This window comes from Lolium perenne, chromosome 7 (genome assembly GCF_019359855.2).
Source record: "Lolium perenne isolate Kyuss_39 chromosome 7, Kyuss_2.0, whole genome shotgun sequence".
NCBI lineage: Eukaryota > Viridiplantae > Streptophyta > Magnoliopsida > Poales > Poaceae > Lolium > Lolium perenne.
Genome location: NC_067250.2, coordinates 195,419,372 through 195,435,871, shown reverse-complemented (window position 1 = coordinate 195,435,871; position 16,500 = coordinate 195,419,372). Strand labels below are relative to the sequence as shown.

Here is a 16,500-nt window from a genome sequence, read left to right as displayed (position 1 = left end):
GCGGCGGTCGCGTCCGCGTTACTTACCAGTGGGTTTCCGTCGGAATCGACGGTTTCCCCGATGAAGATGTGTATGCCGCCAACTGGGACGATGGAGAGCTTGACGGGGTTTGTCCTAGCCGGAATCCAACACTCATCCGGAGGGACGATCGGCAGATTTCCGGCGTAGAGGACGCGCCCCACAGCGATGGTGTCGTCGTAGCTTCCCATGGCGGAACCCTCCCGGTTCCGGCCTCCAGACGCCACAGGCCCCACGGTGGGCGCCAACTGTCATTGCCTAATCGACGGTACCCCGGAGGAGGGATCCTCACGAGGGGGAGAAGAAGTAGGGGCCATAGGGCGGAGTGCTCTCGGGACGGTGGTACGCGATTTACCCAGCTTCGGAACACCTGCACGATGACAGGGCCTACTGCTGCTTGTCTGGAATTATCTGGGCGCTTTCGCGTTGTTACAATGAGTTGTGGTTGTGCCTCTAGGGCTCCCAGGATCCGGCTTATAAAGGCGCACAGATCTAGGGTTTACATGGAGAGTCCTAGCCGGAATACAAGTCGCCTAATTACGGTACAATGTCTTGCCGTGTTCGTCAAGGATCCGCCTTCCTTCAAGTACGTGCTGGATCCGGATACTTCATGGGCTGTCACGGATCCGGCCTCCTTCGTAGGTCAGTTAAGATCCGGCTTCCTGTTCCTGGGCTGGACTTCATCCTTCATGATCTACAGCAACTGGGCCGCCCGATGGGCCACATGCCTCACCACCAACTATGGGCCACCCCGGCTTGCCGGATCTAGGCCATGCCGTTGATATACCCATAAAGTATACCCACAACAGGAACCACGCCGCGGAAAAAAAGTGTAGCCTCTGCGTCCCAGGATTTGCGCCTCTGAATTTCTTTGGTAGCGTCAAAGGGCACAAGACCATATTCTTGGGCATCAGAAGACTTGTCATTGATATAAAGCCACTTCCTGCGCCAGCCTTGGACAGAGTCTACGAACTTCACATCAAAATAGTCGACATTGGGACGGACGCAGATGCATACGCCACCTACGTTGTAGATGCCATTTTTTGAGTTGTTGCGGCGGAGGTAGAAGATGCGTTTCCAGATGCCCCGGTGAGGGTGGATGCCAAGGAAACATTCACAAAGTGTGATAAAAATGGAGATGTGGAGGGGGAGTTTGGGGTTAGCTGGTGCAGCTGGATCCTGTAGATAAAGAGCAGGCCACGAAGGAATTCGTGGATAGGAACAGAGAGGCCGCGAGTGAGGAAGTCAACGAAAGTTACCCGGAAACCGATCGGAGGATGAGGAGAACTCTCGTCTCCAGGCATCTTCATGGCCTCCTTGCTGAGCAGGCCCATCTTCTTCAGCAGCTTGTGATCTTGCGCGGAGAGCTTTGACCTCTCCCAGCCGGAGATCTTGGCCTTCTCCATGCGCTCTTCGGTGCCTGGGGCACGGTTTTTGCATTGCTTTGAGTGCGGAGCCATGGTGGAAGGCTTGATGGAGCAACAAGGGAGAAGGAGCAGATTGTGTGCAAGGAGCTCGAGGAGGAAGAAGGGCATAAAGGAATTGTGCAGCGCGTCGAAGGGGATAAATGAGGAACCAGGGTGCAATTTATAGGAAGAAGATGATGCGTCCAACCGTCGGGTGAAAAGAGGAGAGTTCCGAACCCTACGCGTGTCCAAATGGTAGAATGGTCTTACCGCTTCAATTTTACTCGAGGGAAGTTACTACGCGCGTGCCGGGAAATCCGGGGGACGTGTGCGCCGCACTTGCGCGACGTGTCGAAGGTGCAGAGTTTTGGACCCACGGAACAGTGGATTGCCATGAGTCGTGGCTTCCCAAGGTGGCCATACGGGGTTGTCGTCAGCAACAACATCATTTAAGAAAGCTTCGAGTGGTGGAACAAAATATAGTGACAAGAAAACTTCGAGATCTAAAGAAGTGCAAGGTTAAAAATAAACTTTGAGAGCCTATGTTCAGATGCAAGCACCTATTCATATGCTCGGGGGCTACTCTTATCAAAAGAATTGTTTATACTTCTGATAAGATGATGAGACGAAAGAAAAAATACAGAGTTGATCAAAGTAGCAAAAGTTGAGCCTACAACCAAGTGCAAACACTCGGCTGTAGCCCCGGGGGCTACTCCCATCAGGAGCGCTGGCCGCGCACCCGATGAAATATGAAGGAGAAAGAAGAGAAAATAACAAGACAATATAGAATTGCAGACGAAGAATTCACATCGTACATCTTCGAGTTACACATAACTCATCATGTAGTCCCATCGAGAGATCAAGATATTATTTCACTAGACAACTCGAAGAAATTCACAATTCCAGCAGTCGATAAAGGCACTCGACAATATATTCTCAGAGCGCGTCCACCGCGGTAAAAACTCTAAATATCGTAACTCGAAAGAGATTGCGAAGGTAAGTCCCCAGGATCTGTCCTGTGTGGCGTGGTATCGCACCCGAATGAGCTCTCCCACTTTATCTGTATCAACATATGCGAAGAAAAATCCTAGTAGACGCGTTAGGTATTCGATAAAACGCACCTGGGATTCGGTTCAAGGTAAGTTCTTAAGCGACGCGTGTCGAATTATGGCAGTATCCCGAGTTAAAGTCCATGGACTTGAGCTTGAAGTAGGTTTATGCGGGTTTTTCACAAGAGCAGTTAACTGGTACCTGATCCGTCAGATGAACCAACCCCATCTACCATTATCCATGTACAAAATAGATGTTGAGCAAAATATTCGTTATAACTCGAAGGTTTTATAAATATGCGACTCGGTTTTACGATGGAGATTTTACTCGACTCTTCGATTCAAGCAAAATCTCGGGGGATGCTGACATAGGCATGCCGAATAGGCCTGCCGAATAAAGTACCCGGGTTATCTGAAGGCCCACGACCCGAAGCTTTGAAGGCCCAGAAGCCCAGAGATTTTCGGATAAGGAATATATAGTTGTATTATGAATCATGTAATAATACGGGAAAGGCCCAAACGTGCCTTCCCGTAGTTTGTAACTTGTACGGCACGAAATCCCTCGGCTCCGCCTCCTATATAAAGGGGAGCCGGGGGAAGAGAAAAGGATCGATTCATTGTCAACAGAAATCACCGCAACTTTAGTCGAAACACCTTTGTTGGCTGAAACCTTTTGTAGGATAACGTTGCATAGAAAACAAAAAATTTCCTACCGCGAGAACGCAATCCAAGCCAAGATGTAATCTAGAAGACGGGAGCAACGAGGGGATGATCAAGACTAACCCTTGAAGATTTCCAAAGCCTATAAGAGTAGGCTCTTATTGCTGCGGTAGACGATCACTTGCCGCTTGCAAAAGCGCGTAGAAGATCTTGATCACGGTGCCACAATCGGGCAGCACCTCCATACTCGGTCACACGTTCGGTGTTGATGAAGACGACGTCCTTCTCCCCGTTCCAGCGGGCAGCGGAAGTAGTTGCTCCTCCTTGAATCCGGTAGCACGACGGCGTGGTGGCGGTGGTGGTGGAGAACTCCGGCAGGGCTTCGCCTATGCGCTGCAGGAGTATTATGTGGAGGAGGAGAGGCTAGGGTTTGGGGAGAGGGGGAGGCTAGGGCGCCGGCCAAGGGCAGCCCTAGGTGGTGCGGCCAAGAGTGGGCAGCCCCCTCCCTCTCCTCCTCATTATATAGGTGGAAATCCCCAAGTGTTGGTATCCAAGTCTTCGAATAAGACCCCAACTATGAAAACTCCCATAGGTGGGAAAACCTACTCAAGGGGGAAATCCCACTCAAGGTGGGACTCCCACCCCTTCCTTGGGGGGTTGGCCGGCCACCCTTTGGGGAGTCCACCTTGGACTCCTCCCCTTTAGGGTTGGCTGGTCATGCAAGGTGGAGTCCCTCCGGGACTCCACTTTCCATGGTGATTTCTTCCGGACTTTTCTAGAACCTTCTAGAACCTGCCATAAATGCACCGGATCATTTCCAAATTTGGAATATGACTTCCTATATATGAATCTTATTCTCCGGACCATTCCGGAACTCCTCGTGATGTCCGGGATCTCATCCGGGACTCCGAACAAATATTCGAACTCCATTCCATATTCAAGTTCTACCATTTCAACATCAAACCTTAAGTGTGTCACCCTACGGTTCGCGAACTATGCGGACATGGTTGAGTACTCACTCCGACCAATAACCAATAGCGGGATCTGGAGATCCATAATGGCTCCCACATATTCAACGATGACTTCAGTGATCGAATGAACCATTCACATACGATACCAATTCCCTTTGTCACGCGATATTTTACTTATCCGAGGTTTGATCATCGGTATCACTCTATACCTTGTTCAACCTCGTCTCCTGACAAGTACTCTTTACTCGTACCGTGGTATGTGGTCTCTTATGAACTTATTCATATGCTTGCAAGACATTAGAAGACATTCCACCGAGAGGGCCCAGAGTATATCTATCCGTCATCGGGATGGACAAATCCCACTGTTGGTCCATATGCCTCAACTCATACTTTCCGGATACTTAATCCCACCTTTATAACCACCCATTTACGCAGTGGCGTTTGGTGTAATCAAAGTACCTTTCCGATATAAGTGATTTACATGATCTCATGGTCATAAGGACTAGGTAACTATGTATCGAAAGCTTATAGCAAATAACTCAATGACGTGATCTTATGCTATGCTTAATTGGGTGTGTCCATTACATCATTCATATAATGATATAACCTTGTTATTAATAACATCCAATGTTCATGATTATGAAACTAATCATCCATTAATCAACAAGCTAGTTTAAGAGGCATACTAGGGACTCTTTGTTGTCTACATATCACACATGTACTAATGTTTCGGTTAATACAATTATAGCATGATATATAAACATTTATCATAAACATAAAGATATATAATAACCACTTTTATTATTGCCTCTTGGGCATATCTCCTTCAGTCTCCCACTTGCACTAGAGTCAATAATCTAGTTTACATTTGTAAAGATATAACACCTTGGCCTTCTGGTGTTTTATCATGTTTTGCTCACGGGAGAGGTTTTAGTCAACGGATCTGATATGCTCAGAAACGTATGTATTTTGTAATTCATTTGCGTCTCAACGCATCACTCATTTCCAAATGAGTCGGCATTAAATATGTTTGGTCTTCTGGTGGAACCTTAATTCTGCGGTCTGAAATATGTTACTAATATTGTCACACACAATATAGCTTCAAAGTTCTGACTCTGTCGGAACTACACCAAGTTCTCAAAGAACCTCTTGACTTTAACATCTTTTGTCATTGTCAAAACAATGACATATTCTGCCTTCTTTTGTAGAATCCGTCATAATATTTAGAACTCTTCTAAATCTAGCATAGACAACTTCTAGCTCATCGTGCTACCTTTTAAACAACACTTAGTCTAATTTGAGATTGAAATTTTATTTTCATATGTGATAAAACAAATATCGGTGCAACATCTTACAGCGATTTGTTTGTTATTTCCCATACAAAACTATATATATATATCCTTAGTTCTTCTAAAGTACTCAAGAATATTCTTACTGTCGTCCAATGATCATCATATGAATCATTCTGGTATATGCTCATAACACTTTATAGCACATGACATCTGATTGTGTACATATTATTCGTGATCTATAATCACTCATGTGTTTTTACTCATTGATTGTCAGATACACTCAAGTCTTGTTAAAACTTAACATGACAAGAATATTTTCTTAATATTTTTATATTGAACTATTTCAATATCCATTCTATGTACTTTGACTTGAACATATTATGTGTTTCAATCTATCTTCATAGATCTTGACACAAAATTTGTTTCAGTCCATATCACTTTCATTGAAGTTAATTTTTCAATGAAACCTTTTTAATCAAGTATGTAATTACATTATTTATAACCAACTATATGTCTTCTACATAAGTATTATAAATATGTCTCAGCGCTCCCACTTAATTTCTTGCAAATGCAAGCCTCTTCATCGTCTCTGATGAAATCAAAAACTCTTTGACTATTTCATCCAGTGAAGATTCAAACTCCGCTATACTTACTTCATCAAGTTGAAGTTTGTATACTTATCTAGTATTCCACGGACCAGCAAAACTCTTGGTTGTATCTTGTATACACCTTTTAATACATACTTCTGATAAGTAATGTATTTTGCCATCCTACTAGCATATCTCATAAAAGAAATATGTAGTGATTACTAGAATAATCCACATAGACTATAAGCATTGCTACGGAAGATCTAATCTTATCGTAGTCAACTCTTTGAACTTTGTCGTAAACAATTTTTCGACAAGTCGAGCTTCTTTAAGGATATTCCATCCAAGTCCATCAATTTTATAGATCTATTTACTTTCAAAAAGTATTTATCTATCTTGGATTTCATGGCATATAGCCATTTTAACGGAGTCAGGGCCCATCATAACTTCTTTGTTTGTAGCTGGTTTATCATTGTTCAAAATCAATCCTTTGTTCACAAATCATTTATTTGATCACAAAGTAAACCATACCTACAAGGTTCAATATGTACTTCGATCTCCATGGCTAAAACACTTTGTAGTCATGGGAGCCATGTTCGTCATGGTCGCTTCCGGAACCAATTTCCGATGCTGCGCTACTCTGATCATTATGCTCAGGTTCATAAACCTTATCAAGTTCTATTGTCCTCCCACTCAAATACTTCGCTAGAAAACAATTTCTTGGAAATAAGCAAGTAACATTAACAAACACTTTTGTCGTTTACTTCATAGTGGAAAGAATCCCCAATCAATTCTTTGGGATAACCAACAAAGACATTCATCCGATTTTGGTTGTTAACTTTTATACCAAAATTTAAAGAAAGGACTATTAGGGTTTATACCCATGCCATAACTCGTATGGTGTCATTTCTACGGATCATGATGATGCTTTATTCAGTGTAAAAGCGGTAGTCACTAAAGCATAATCCACAAAAATATAATGGCATCATAATATTTTATCTCATCATTAATCCAACAAGGCTTGGATACATCTCTCGGATACTATATCATCATTATGATGCTCCTAAGAAATGTGAGTTGTAGAACAATTTCATGACTCTCTTAGATGTTCGCTAAAACTCGTAATTAAAATATTTTCACCATGATCCAATCATAGATATTTGACTTTTCTATTACGATGATTTCCACTTCATGCTGAAATTTATTTGAATCCATTCAAATGTTTCAAACTTCTTCCTTATTGAATATATCCACATATATATACTCAATTCATTGTTGAAAGTTTTCATGAAGTAGAAGAATCTCCCGCACACAACTATGCCCAGTGAACCACATACATCATCATGTATTTTCACTAAGTTAGTTGCCCGTTCAACTCTTGGCCTATGAACGGTATTTTAATCATTCTCTTTAGAAAAGATTTGCAAGCGCCAAATGATTCAAAAATCAAATGACTCCAAAATCCATTTGCATGGAGTTCCTTCATGCATTCTTTCCTAACATGACCTAAATGGCGGTTCCACAAATAAGTGGAATTCAAATCATTTGCCTTATGGCATTTTAGCGTCAGTGTTATGTATGTGTATTTCACCATTAAGATTTATAATAACTTATCCATCGTACATGGAGTAATGTCATAATTTGAACAACTCATTGTTTTTATTTGACCAGAGCAAAATAACAATTATTAAGTTCTTTATTATAAATTCTAAGGGCTAGATAGAATGCCAACGACGAACATAATAACACTTTATTTTGTTCCAGACGTGCATTCCTATCATATTCCTTGTCAGTCACTTAGGCCATTGTGTTCTTGTATTGCGTTGTTTTGTATGACACTTCATACCAACCAATATAGTACTAATACCCAAGAATTTCATAGTGTGACTTAACTAGGAATACAACCATAACATGTATATCATTTATATACACCTGAGCTAGACTTTCTAGTCTTTTCTTTTCTTTTTGCCAAAATATCTTTTGCAGTTTCTCTTTTAGCTTTCCTCATTATTCAGAAAAACACTTCAACATCATTAACTTCTAGGTTTGTTGGTCAAATACCAATAACCTTGAGGTTCTTACTTTGAAGTTGATCATCATATGACAAGTGTTCCAGATTTCACTATTAGTAACTTTGTAATATGATGAACAATTTCACTCATAATTTTATCTATCATATCATGATGACTTTCCGAGACCATGTCTGTACATGCTAGGCTCGTAAAGTTTTAACCTTGGTATTTGCATGTGCAAATCTAGCTTACACCCGTTGTATGCACACGTAGAATCTATCACACCCGATCATCACGTGATGCTTCGAAACGACGAGTCTTAGCAACGGTGCATATTAAGGATGGTCACTTCATGGATATGCGAATATCGTTAGTGCCCCAATAGTTGGAGGATCGTGACGCCTTGCGTCTTCAACCTTCGTACATTCCCATAAAACTTATGAGTTCATGTAGTCTCACCAAATTATATTCTATCATCTTGCAATAAGGTCTTAGATATCACATATATCTCATACCTTGATTATTTCTGAAAACTAAATTTTCAGCTCCTTACTTTTCAAACAGATTTGAACTTCAAGTTTCACGGAGACAAGATAACTTTAGGTACTAATTGAAACCATAGCTCTTTGAATCAACAATGTGAGGTTTACTAAAAGTTTGCAATAGGACTTAATCAATTCTTGATTCTTTAACAATACGGTACCAATCCGTAAAGTTTCTTGTCAGATTTTAACAGTATTTATATCTCAATTACAAGACTAGCGCATGGTAGAAAACGGATGCCAATACTACAAAATTAATTCAAAATACTACTCAGACTATGTTTATGATAATTAGTTCATGTTTTAATCTAATTACTAATGAACTCCCACTTAATACAACATCCCTCATAGTTGTTAAGTGGTACACGATCCACATCCACTACACCAAAACCGATCATCACGTGAGATGATGTAGCTTCAATGGTGAACATCAACATGTTGATCATATCATCCATATGACTCATGTTCAACCTTTCGGTTTCCGTTGTCCCGAGGCCATGTCTGTACATGCTAGGCTCGTCAAGCAAACCCAAGTATTCCGCGTGTGCAACATGGCTTACACCCGTTGTATGTGAACGTTGAGTCTATCACATCCGATCATCACGAGATGCTTCGAAATGATGAACTATACAACGGTGCATACGAGGGGGGAACACTTTATTATCTTGATATTAATGTGAGGGATCATCTTATAATGTTACCGTCGCGTTCTAAGCAAAATAAGATGCATAAAGGATTAACATCACATGCAATTCATATGTGATATGATATGGCCCTTTTGTCTTTGCGCCTTTGATCTTCATCTCCAAAGCACGGACATGATCTCCATCATCAACGGGCATGATCTCCATCATCGTCGGCGTAGCGTCAAGGTTCATGGCGCCGTCTTCATGGTTGTTCACCTCATGTAGCAACTATTACAACTACTTTAAAATACTACTCAACATGAAATTTAAAGACAACCATAAGGCTCCTGCCGGTTGCCACAATACAATAATGATCATCTCATACATATTCATCATCACATTATGGCCATATCACATCACCAAACCCTGCAAAAACAAGTTAGACGTCTCTAATTTTGTTTGCATATTTTACGTGGTTTAGGGTTTTCGAGTAAGATCTAATCTACCTACGAACATGAACCACAACGGTGATACTAGTGTTGTCAATAGAAGAGTAAATTGAATCTTCACTATAGTAGGAGAGACAGACACCCGCAAAGCCTCTTATGCAATACAAGTTGCATGTCGAACGAGGAACAAGTCTCATGAACGCGGTCATGTAAAGTTAGTCCGGGCCGCTTCATCCCACTATGCCACAAAGATGCAAAGTACTCAAACTAAAGAAAACAAGAGCATCAACGCCCACAAAACCATTGTGTTCTACTCGTGCAACCATCTATGCATAGACACGACTCTGATACCACTGTAGGATAACGTTGCATAGAAAACAAAAATTTTCCTACCGCGAGAACGCAATCCAAGCCAAGATGTAATCTAGAAGATGGGAGCAACGAGGGGATGATCAAGACTAACCCTTGAAGATTTCCAAAGCCTATAAGAGTAGGCTCTTATTGCTGCGGTAGACGATCACTTGCCGCTTGCAAAAGCGCGTAGAAGATCTTGATCACGGTGCCACAATCGGGCAGCACCTCCGTACTCGGTCACACGTTCGGTGTTGATGAAGACGACGTCCTTCTCCCCGTTCCAGCGGGCAGCGGAAGTAGTAGCTCCTCCTTGAATCCGGCAGCACGACGGCGTGGTGGCGGTGGTGGTGGAGAACTCCGGCAGGGCTTCGCCTATGCGCTGCAGGAGTATTATGTGGAGGAGGAGAGGCTAGGGTTTGGGGAGAGGGGGAGGCTAGGGCGCCGGCCAAGGGCAGCCCTAGGTGGTGCGGCCAAGAGTGGGCAGCCCCCTCCCTCTCCTTCTCATTATATAGGTGGAAATCCCCAAGTGTTGGTATCCAAGTCTTCGAATAAGACCCGAACTATGAAAACTCCCATAGGTGGGAAAACCTACTCAAGGGGGAAATCCCACTCAAGGTGGGACTCCCACCCCTTCCTTGGGGGGTTGGCCGGCCACCCTTTGGGGAGTCCACCTTGGACTCCTCCCCTTTAGGGTTGGCTGGTCATGCAAGGTGGAGTCCCTCCGGGACTCCACTTTCCATGGTGATTTCTTTCGGACTTTTCTAGAACCTTCTAGAACCTGCCATAAATGCACCGGATCATTTCCAAATTTGGAATATGACTTCCTATATATGAATCTTATTCTCCGGACCATTCCGGAACTCCTCGTGATGTCCGGGATCTCATCCGGGACTCCGAACAAATATTCGAACTCCATTCCATATTCAAGTTCTACCATTTCAACATCAAACCTTAAGTGTGTCACCCTACGGTTCGCGAACTATGCGGACATGGTTGAGTACTCACTCCGACCAATAACCAATAGAGGGATCTGGAGATCCATAATGGCTCCCACATATTCAACGATGACTTCAGTGATCGAATGAACCATTCACATACGATACCAATTCCCTTTGTCACGCGATATTTTACTTGTCCGAGGTTTGATCATCGGTATCACTCTATACCTTATTCAACCTCGTCTCCTGACAAGTACTCTTTACTCGTACCGTGGTATGTGGTCTCTTATGAACTTATTCATATGCTTGTAAGACATTAGACGACATTCCACCAAGAGGGCCCAGAGTATATCTATCCGTCATCGGGATGGACAAATCCCACTGCCTCAACTCATACTTTCCGGATACTTAATCCCACCTTTATAACCACCCATTTACGCAGTGGCGTTTGGTGTAATCAAAGTACCTTTCCGATATAAGTGATTTACATGATCTCATGGTCATAAGGACTAGGTAACTATGTATCGAAAGCTTATAGCAAATAACTCAATGACGTGATCTTATGCTATGCTTAATTGGGTGTGTCCATTACATCATTCATATAATGATATAACCTTGTTATTAATAACATCCAATGTTCATGATTATGAAACTAATCATCCATTAATCAACAAGCTAGTTTAAGAGGCATACTAGGGACTCTTTGTTGTCTACATATCACACATGTACTAATGTTTCGGTTAATACAATTATAGCATGATATATAAACATTTATCATAAACATAAAGATATATAATAACCACTTTTATTATTGCCTCTTGGGCATATCTCCTTCACCTTTCAGATCTACTTGCCATCTACTTCTTACGAAACCCGAGTCTACAATCTGTAGGCATTGACAAGTTAATACCTTGTCACTCGGCGCAAATACCGATCGGCGGTCCAACATCACCGACGCAAGGCCAGCCGCGCGTGAAGCTTGAACTTCAATGGAGCAAAAGAGCGCCACACAAGGGGAGCCGCTGGTAAGCCCGTGGTGCCCTAAAACATGAGGCGATATGCCGATCGCGGAGAGAAGGAGCCACTCGCCTCCCACTTTCAACGGAAAGAGTATGGAGCCTCTTGAGCGTTCTCAGCACGGGGCACCGCCAAGATTGCAGGCCATAGCCGTAGGTAATCCACAATGGCATCAACCGACAAGTCGCCGGCGATGTCCAAGTCCAAGGCCCAGCTATTGGCGAGCAGGCCCTCCTTGACCGTACGATGCCTCTGGATGGAGGGTCGGACAAGCTTGAGCAGCGCAGGGGCGACGACGGCTGCCGACATGCCGCCGATCCAAGCGTCCTCCAAAAAGAGAATAGAGGAGCCTTCGCCAATGCTGATGAGTACGGAGGCGTTCAAGAGGCCTCGAGCGTCGTTGCTGGCCTGGAGGTCAAGTCCGCTCCAGGGCTTGGACGAGTCCGTCTTCTGCTGCCATATCCACCTAGTGCGCAAGGCAACGTTCATATGCTTCAGGTTGTGAAGCCCGAGGCCTCCCCAAGCACTTGGGCCGGCAGACCAAGTGCCAGGCCACCGGGCAACACCCACTCAGCGCCTCATCCCTCCCGGCCCATTAATCCATATGATTATCTATCTTCACCGCTGCGTTCGTATCGACGAGGACTTTAAAATAAGATCTCATCTAACTGATCTTATGGATAAAGATGTTACTTTCTTTCTTTTGATAACAATCGTGTTTTAGCTTTCCAGCAAATAAAAAGGGCCCTCACAACTACTCATATTGTTAAACCACTAAACTTGGAGAAACAGTTTGAGATAATATGTGATGCTAGTGACTTTGCTGTAAGAGCTATTTTAGAACAGCGAGATGAAGAAAAGAAAGTCATTGTTATTCACTAGGCTAGTTGCCTATTTACTAATGAACAAAGAAATTTTGGTACTAATGAAAAAGATTTTTTGGCTATCATTCTTGCTTGTGATAAATTTAGATCGTGTATAATAAACTCTCGTGTAATAGTACACACGGATCATTGAGCTTTAAGATACCTTCTTTCTAAAAAAAGGATGCAAAGCCTCTGTTGGTTTGGGTCTCTCCTTACTTCACACATGCAACAAAGACATATTAAATCCTAATAAACTTAATTCCATGCTAGTGGTAAATCTGCAAGTCCCCGAGAACCCTTCACCTCCATTGAGTTTCAAGCACTTTATAACGTAACACTGTCCCGTTTCTCTCTACAACTTTATTTACTAGTACGTTGTTGCCTCTCAATCACTCTCGTTTCCCTCGCTTAGAATTAAGAATAGCTCGCAAGCACCTAATAGCAAAGATAGCGAAAAACAATAAAATCATGATTAATCAACTCCACTGTGGATTCGATACTCTTACTTTTGAATACTGGATACACGCGATGTGTGATCTTGCATACATCACCATGCATTGACACTCGCTCAAGGACTCCAACTCAGACGTGGTGATGCCCAACCTGAGGGCTTCATCGTCGTCTAGGTAAAGTGGCTGGGCAAGGAGCTCGTCCTCCTTCTTCATGGCCACCAGCTGCTCCCACTCACACACGAGGGGGCCTAGGTAGTTAATCATGGTGTCGTACTGCGACCCCTCACTCGGGACATCGTCACTGCCCACCAGCGGCTCCTCTTCTGCGCCTCCACCTTGACCATGGGGGCCTCACCGTAGTCCCACTCTTCGTCACCCAGAAAGGCGACGCGGTATCGGGGACCAATTCCCACCGCCCAAACGTGTCCCATGCTAGTGAGTTCATGGGTAAGTGATATCTTCCCGCATATCAGGCACCAGAAGCACCCGATGTCATCGAATCTCCTAGCGTCATTGTCGCCCTTCCCATGGCACCAGCGGTACCCACACCCTCCACGCGTTGAGGCGCTTGCCCGAGGGGATGTGGACATCGTTCCAACCTGTCGGCATCATAATCTCCCATAGCAACTACGCCACACTCATGGGGATGTACTGAAAGTTGCGGGAGGGTACATGGATAGCGGCGCGTGGACCCGACCTCATGGTCGTGCTTACTCTTCTTCCACGGGTAAAACTTGCTCGTGGAGGCGTTGTCCTTGTGGTTGCTAGTTGATGTAGCCCGACCTTCGGTCTTCACCGCATCATATGCTTCATCGCCAAGACGACACGCGGTGAATCTTCTCCTTTATGCTTGCCTACAATCGCCTATGTGGAACGATATACTACTTCATACTCCGTCATACCTTGATGATAGGAACTCGACGACAAGTACGGAGGGGAGAGAGGATGGCATGGAGACCCGAGGACGCAAGGCCGATGTCACGGAAGCCTCGAAGAGAAGGAGAAAGAGGAGCTGGACGCTCCAGGCCGGATCTTCCGCCCGACACAGCCGGAACTTCCGCCCAGACACTATCAAGACCGAAGATGCTCGCACTGAAGAGCTGCGGCCGGAACTTCCGCCCCTGATGGCCGGAACTTCCGCCCAGGACCGGAACTTCCGCCCAGGACGGCCGGAACTTCCGCCCCATCGAATCTCAGCCAGATCTCAGCCCACTTTGGCTTGTAACTTACCCCTTCATCCCCTTACCTATAAATAGGCACCTACCCCCACCTTCATGAGAGAGAGATGATGTTTAGATGAATTGGCTTATGCCTCTATTATCCCTTAGTGGATTTGGGAAACCCCCACCTTAGATTAATTTCTATTGTACCACCCGGGCTCCTTATCGAATCCTATTGTATCTCTTTGGTGACCTCTACCAATCTTGATCTTTTGCTTGCACTTCTACCTTTGGGTCTTTTGCTTGCATTTCTATTGATTTTGGTCTTTTCACCCTTCAAGATTCATAGGATTTTCGATTCGTCGATATTTTTGCGGGACTTCTACCAAAAGGTCTTTTCCTTGCAACTTCTATCGAGTTGGTGGTTCGGGCCAACGAGAACAAACTGATTGTGTTGTGTGCATGTGTTTGTATCGTGTTCTTCGCGTTCATCCACTTCCCCGCGAACCCCCCTCCGCAATCACACTCACCCGGGTCAAATCGTGAAGATTGGGCACACCCTCGGGCTTAGCCCACATCATATGGTATCTGAGCAAAGGTTGCCACGGATTTGACCCTCCAATTCCACCAATTTCGCCCAAAAATTTCCCCAAAAAATTTTCCCCAAAAAATAGCTCGAATTTGGATCTCAGGATTTGTTGCGTTGTTTGTGGTTTTGATCCACATATCTGTTGTCTTTGGTGTTGATCTATCATCCCTCCAAATTTCACCGGCTAATTCCACCGTTTACCCCTCTAATCTGACAATTTTCTGCCCATTTTTCCGCCCGCGTTCGTGCTGTTCGTCGCGCAGATTCAGATCTAAAATTTTCTGGTATTTCCGGAACTTCCGCCCCTCAGGACCGGAACTTCCACCCTGAGAGACCGGAACTTCCGCCAACCGGAACTTCCGCCCAAGTTCCGGCCTAGTTCCGAAATTGCGCCAAAACGCCCCGGGATGGTTCTGTAACGAAAACGACCATTTCCGGAACTAGACCGGAAGTTGGCCGGAACTTCCGCCCCTCAGGACCGGAACTTCCGCCCCGAGCACCCGGAACTTCCGCCAGCACGACTTTCAGCACTAAAACTGGCAGATTCAGCATGTAACTTAACCAACTTTCCGGAGCCCGTTTGACCTCAAATTTCGACCAGTTTGACCATCCATCTTGACTCCAACTTTGACAACTTTGACCGCTCATTTTGACCAAACTTTTCGGGCATTGACTTTTGTGTTCGGTTTCCGATTTGGAGTGCATTGGTTGTCTATTTTGCTTCCGCGCCTACACCAACACCACGACGACACCTTTGGCACCCCGGATTCCGGCGCAACTTCGACACCATCATCGACACCCCTTCGATCATCGCAAGTTTGTGTGTTTGAAACCGCCTAACATCAATAGGTATAACTTGCCCACCCCTTGTAGCCCCGTTTCTTTCTTTGTGTACCTATCCCATTGAGAGTGGCTTTCCGAGTGTTGCGAAGCATTGCACAAGTGTCACGACCGTGAGAGGGTGTGTGTGTGCGTTGTGTTGAGCAAAGCTCCGAAGCAAGCTCGGTGAGAAAGATACACACAAGAAGAAAAGTGTGACATAGAGAAAAATAAAGCTTCTAAGCATAGAAAAAAGAGAAAAAAAGGAGAAATAGAAATAGGAAAAGAGTGTGTGTCCACCGATACAAAGGAGTGCAAAGCTTGTAAGCACTAAGAGAGATAAGAGAAGAGTGGCATTTGTGCAAATCTAGTTGCTTCTCTCATATGCAACCAAGCTACGGTCTCTCTTGTGTTGGCGTGACACCGAGCTAATAGTCTTCGTTAGGACCATCCTTGTTACTTGCTCACTTCCTTGGTCACGCTAACCTCATTGTTCTTTCTTGTGTGTGTTTCCGTGTTTCCTTGACATAGATCATCGCTTTTGACATTTGACTTTGGATCTTACCCACATTTGACAATAGACATTTTCTTTGGTTCTTTTCGTTTGCTATCCACTTCCGCACCTACCACCATATAGAGTTCTTAGCCTTTTGCGTGTGCTTTGAGTGTGTGTGTGAGTACATATCGGTTATT

The 16,500-nt window shown here is 44.3% G+C and overlaps 1 protein-coding gene across 1 annotated transcript; it reads right to left on the bottom strand.

The window, feature by feature from the left end:
• Positions 1–12,002: 12,002 nt before the first annotated feature.
• On the bottom strand, positions 12,003–13,503 carry LOC127315672 (uncharacterized). The gene is made up of 2 exons (XM_051346141.1): positions 13,334–13,503; positions 12,003–12,387 (listed from the first exon to the last, which is right to left on the bottom strand). Exons 1-2 carry the CDS (start codon positions 13,501–13,503, stop codon positions 12,003–12,005), a joined length of 555 nt encoding a protein of 184 aa, XP_051202101.1.
• Positions 13,504–16,500: the final 2,997 nt, after the last annotated feature.

Excerpts from the sequence above, each read along its gene's own strand:
- LOC127315672 (XM_051346141.1), bottom strand. The coding sequence starts at position 13,503 with ATGATTAACTACCTAGGCCCCCTCGTGTGTGAGTGGGAGCAGCTGGTG. Across the intron at positions 12,388-13,333 it reads GAGTGTCAATGCATGGTGAT|GTGGATATGGCAGCAGAAGA; the intron begins GTATGCAAGATC and ends CTTGCGCACTAG.